The sequence below is a fragment of the Mus pahari genome, chromosome 18, assembly GCF_900095145.1.
Source record: "Mus pahari chromosome 18, PAHARI_EIJ_v1.1, whole genome shotgun sequence".
Lineage (NCBI taxonomy): Eukaryota > Metazoa > Chordata > Mammalia > Rodentia > Muridae > Mus > Mus pahari.
In genome coordinates, this window is record NC_034607.1 from 52338190 (window position 1) to 52343700 (window position 5511).

General features: G+C 45.6%; 1 protein-coding gene across 1 annotated transcript in view; it reads left to right on the top strand.

Moving 5' to 3' along the window:
* Positions 1 to 2845, top strand: part of Prkce (protein kinase C epsilon) — a 483940-nt gene extending 481095 nt beyond the window's left edge. The window contains exon 15 of the mRNA XM_021218600.2: positions 2032 to 2845. Within this exon, the coding sequence (XP_021074259.1) occupies positions 2032 to 2178 (147 nt within the window). The 3' untranslated portion in view covers positions 2179 to 2845. The remainder of the gene's footprint in view (positions 1 to 2031) is intronic.
* Positions 2846 to 5511: the final 2666 nt, after the last annotated feature.

Consider the following 5511-nt stretch of genomic DNA (forward strand, 5'->3'; position numbering starts at 1 on the left):
CCCCCCTGCTCCCCAACCCACCCACTCCCATTCCTGGTCCTGGCATTCCCCTATACTGGGGCATAAGACCCAAGGATACTCTTATAAGGACAACATTTAATTGGGGCTGACCTACAGGTCAGAGGTTCAGTCCATTATCAAGGCGGGATCATGGCAGAGTCCTGGCAGGCATGGAGCTAAGAGTTCTATGTCTTGTTCTAAAAACAAACAGGAAAAGACTAGCTTCCAGGGAGCTAGGATGAGGGTCTTAAAGCCCACAGCCACAATGGCACACCTACTCCAGCAAGGCCACACCTCCTAATAGTGCCACTCCCTGGGCCAAGCATATTCATACCATCACAGCCAGTGTCCAAAGAGGCCCTGCTGGAGAGCCGCCAACTCCCCACTGTGCTCAGTCCTGTGGACCTAGCGCTGAAGGCCTCTGTGATAAGATCCAGCTTTAGCTCCTGACCATCCCTCACTGGGCTCTGGGTGAAGGGCTTGGCAGATCCATGGTTCTGGGCATTCATGCTCTATGCTCTTCACCTCTGCTTTATCCCACCTCCCATCTACCCCACCACAACACTGGATAAACCATCCTTCGGCTCATAGCCAAACCCTGATTTCTCTATGGAAGGTCTTTGTAAAACAGCTTGTCCCGGACAAGCACACCGTCTTTCTTACTCATCTGTAAGCCCTTAAAGGTAGGGTATTGTCTTGATCCTCTCCAAAAACCAGGATATGTGGGTTGGTTGGTTGTTGCCTTATACTCAAGCCCTCAAAACCAAGAGCCTGGGGAGCTTGAACACCTAGCCAGGTTGTCCTTCTGAGCTGGAGAATAAGTCATAGATGCTTACTGTGGCAGAACTCCAAGTAACCTAAGGTTAACTAAGAGATGGAGCCTATGGTCTAGCCCAGTGCTTCTCAGCCTTCCTAGTGCGGTGGCCCTTTAATACAGTTCCTCATGTTGTGGGGACCCCCAACCATAACATTATCTTTGTTGCTACTTCATAACTGTAAGTTTGCTATTGTTATTCATCGTAATGTAAATATCTGTTCTCTGATGGTCTTAGTTGACCCCTGTGAAAGGGTCATTCAATCCTGTCCCCTAAAGGGATCACAAACCACAGGTCGAGGAGCACTGGTCTAGACAAAAGTATGAAAATATCACAGAAAGTTCATGTATTAAGTCAACATTAGGATAGTGGGCAAGCCACGGGGCCATAAAGTGGGATGCTGGTGAGGGCGGATGGAGGAAGGCATCCCTGGGTCCTGTCCGTAGCCCATCTTTACACAGAGAGAGTTCAAGTGAAGCATGTATGGCAGGACTATCATGTCTGTTTCCTGTGGAAGGCAGAAGCACTGGGGACTTTGAGCAGATGGGTTTAAGTTTGACTCCTGGGCACAACAAGGACTGTCTTCATGAAGATTGATAGCTATGACAGATGGCACTAAGGGGATATGAGATGGAAGCTATGCATCCCATTATACACACACACACACACACACATACACACACGCACGTGCACACACACATGCACGCACATACACATACGTGCACACAAAGGCTCATATACACACAGGCTCACACATACATACACATACATTCATGCATGCACACATGCTCACAAACACACATACACATGTGCATGCACATACGCATATGCACACACACACACAGGCTCATGCACACACAGGCCCATGCACACATATACACACAGACAAACACACAAATGCACACACACACACACACACATATGTGCACACACTGGCACACGCACACTCAGCCCGTGGGAACCCCACTTCCCTGCTTTTCCATCATACTCACGCACCCTCTTCCTTCTCACATTGACTCATTCTTGTTCTCCTCCTTTTCACATCTGGGTCCCGGGGCCATCCATTGTTACCCCATTGGAACAGCCCTGTATCTATTCCCAGTAGCTAGAGGCTTGAGAGTCTGGTCACCTCGATGCCCAGTCTCCAAGCGGGAGGGGGCGGGGCTCAAGAGGGAAGTCAGACCTCCACTCAGCACTGTCTCTTTTCTCTCCACAGAAAACCAAAAGAGATGTCAATAACTTTGACCAAGACTTTACCAGAGAAGAGCCAGTACTGACACTTGTGGATGAAGCAATAGTGAAGCAGATCAACCAGGAAGAATTTAAAGGCTTCTCCTACTTTGGTGAAGACCTGATGCCCTGAGAGGCTGCTTCAGATGGAGCTAGCTCACGCTGCAAGGAGGGTGTTGAGATACTCCCATGTTGCAGAGGCTCAGAAGGTCTCAACGCCTCCTCCTCCTCCTTCCCAGAGCCCCAGTCCCATGTCCCTTATTTATTGCATTCCCCCGCCCCAGGCCATGTCCCTCCCCACCCTCCCAGTGATCAGAAGGCACTCTTGGGTCTAGACTCACCAAGATCACAGATTTGAGTTGTGTCAGCCCTGTGGGTAGCTGTGTGCGGTGTTGAGTTTGGTGCATCCGTCCATCTGCAAGCCTGAAGCAGCTTCAGTTCTTTTATTACAAAGAAAACAAACCAACACAAAGACTCTGGCTCTGCCACTGGACACGGACCCCTGACTCCTCCCGCCTCTCATTCCTCCCGGTCCCCAGCCTGCCATCCCTGCCCAGCTACCTAAGAGAAGAGAGCAGACTTTCTTCCACAGGAGGGCGGGTGCCCCAAGGCTTGCCCTTGATGGGAGGGGCCTGAGGTGCTCAGGGGGTCCAACAGTGGCAGTGTGCTCTGGAAATTGCACATTCCTGCTTGCTTTGGTTTTAGCTTTTTTTGAGCATGCCAAAGTCGTATGCGTTTGTATCTCATGGAAGAAATCATTTTGATTTTGAACTTTAAGCATTTAAAAAAAAAAAAAAAAACAGAAAGAGACAAAGGAAGAAAGGAAAGAAATAAGGAAAGAAAGAAAGAAAGAAAGAAAGAAAGAAAGAAAGAAAGAAAGAAAGAAAGAAAGAAAGAAAGAAAGAAAGAAAGAAAGAAAGAAAGAAAGAAAGAAAGAAAGAAAGAAAGAAAGAAAGAAAAGAAAGAAAGAAAAGAAAGAAGAAAGAAACTATTACTAAGTTCACTTTTTAATTGGCCAAAAGATAGACATCCGAGTGTGAACACGGGTAGATGTTAAAGGGCTAATACACGGTGAGAATCCAATCATCCGACGGTTTATTGATGCTTTAGTGACATATGAGGTCTATGCAAAGAGAGCAAAGAAAACTCTGGCTTCTCATCATGAGAATTCTCCCTGAGCACAAAGACCACCAGGGCAACAGCCAAGACCCCAGGGTTCCAGAAAAACTTAATTCCCAAATTCTCTCTCCAGTCTTGTCCCACGTTCCCAGCACAAACCTTATTTTCTCTGCGCTTCTACAAGATGGTCGTACCACTGTGTTGTGGTTTGAAACGTTCAATGTGTAGAATAAACTCTGAAGTATCTGTACCTGGGAGTGCAGGGAACGAAACAAAGCCGGGGTCAGGCAGAAGTTCTCAGGAGACTGGGGAGCGACTGATCTGAGGGCCGTCAAGGTGCTGGGATGCAGCCAGCGTTTTGGTGGCATGCGGTGGTGACTCACGGGGACTGATATTACCTCCTGTAACTATGCTGACAGTGTTAGAGTTTTGATTCCCAAGGGTTCCCTGTGGCTTGGTGTATATGTTCCCTGAAAGTCATTGGATTACCTATTTTATTGAACTGATTTAGCAGGGAATGGGATCCATTCCAACCATTGCACGTGGATTTCCCAAGCGCCCCTATAAGTAGATATACCTGTGAGTGGCAAACTGACACTAACGAAGCTTTTTGCCTTTTGTACATTTGAGATTATTTTGTATATAGTGTTTGCTGCAAGGCCTGTGGAGTTAATTCATTGACTATAGAGGTATCAACTGCTGCATGTTCAGGCATATTATAGAACTTTAGTCTATGAAAGAATAACTATAATAATGTCCAGGTGCAATCTTCTTATCACCTATTGGTTCAAGTTACTGAGAGAGAGGTATGCTTCTTTCTAGGGAGGGCTGGGGTCCTTTGTATTGTTTATTTCCTTTTGGGTTAAAAGTATAACCACATAGTGAGCCCTGTTAAAGTCAAGCTCGGTTCTCCTGTGCAATGTCATGCCCTGAGAGAGATGGCAGACGGAAAAGAATGTTCTCGATAGTGATTTCCAAGCTTGGACAGTGACTATTTTGAGCCCATACTAAATGTGTCCCTATTTGCATCTGGCTGGTCACAGCCTTTGTCTTTAATGGCGACCTTCAGTTCTCCTCTTCGTTTAGCTTTTTTTTTTTTTTTAAAGAAAAACTCAGGTGTAACTGTGATCTGTTCTTATGATGATTGCAAATATTAAATACTATGCTGTATCAATCTGTATGTTTGGCATACCAGGGACGTGATGAAGAACAGTAGATTAATTTAATTTATCTTCAGTAACTTGACATACTGGGGGAAGACTATCATTTGGAGTGGATAACAAGCACAGAAACATCTTCATGGTGGTATCATCTCAATGTTTAGAAAAACATAATAATCCCATCATACTCAGATATAATCTCTCTCTCTCGCCTTCCCTCCCTCCTTCCTTCCCTCCCTTCTGCTTCCTTTACCATTGTGAGCATTGGACAGCCAAGGCCAATATCAAGTGTTTTTTCCCCAGGGTTTGGTAGTGTTCATGTTACAGTGAGGGCTACACCCTTCCTCGTGGCCAGCCGGCACTGTTGCTGTGGAGTCAAACAACACATTCCACCAGCAACTCTAAGAAGTCAGCCCCCTGATTCCCTTTTGGTGCCCATAGCCCTGCTGGCTAGAAGGCTTCCAGACAATGCTTTGAATCTAGTGGAGACCTGCACACGAGTGTGTCCTTTGGGCATATACTGAGTCCTTTCAGCAAGAACTTAGCCACAGGGAATGTGGCTTGGTGGCTGGTGTGAAGCCCTGTACTTGGGTCCCAACATCACAAAAACAGCAGTGGTGGGGATGGTCAAGCTGGCACCAGGATATCTGGGGATGGCCACACTGGCACCAGGGGTATCTGCCAGGTCTGTATTTTCCCAAATCTCACTCTCTTTATCTTAAAGGGAAAAAGTGGGGGGGAAAAGCCAAAAAACTACATGAAGGATAGTAATTCCTCCCTGCCTCTCATTATGGACTTCGTGAAGTAGAAACATTTTTTTTTCCTCCAAAGGTGAAAACACCATTCACTCTTGCTTTAAAAATAAAAGAAGGCTAAAAAAAAAAAAAATTACCTCTTTTTAAATTATGTGCAAAGTAATTCTGGTTAATAGAAATGTATTCAACTTTAGGGGTTTTATTTTGTATTGTGAAACTTTCTTTTCCTTTCTGGATGTGATTTTAATCCCTTGCCATCCATTAGTGTAATTTCATTGTAAACATTATTGTGCCAAATGTACTGTACTCAAAGGATGTGAATGTGTATTGTTCCAGAACGTAATAAATATGATGATGTTAAATCTTACTTCTCTGTCCCAACAAGGATGTTTCTCTCTCTCTCTCTCTCTCTCTCTCTCTCTCTCTCTCTCT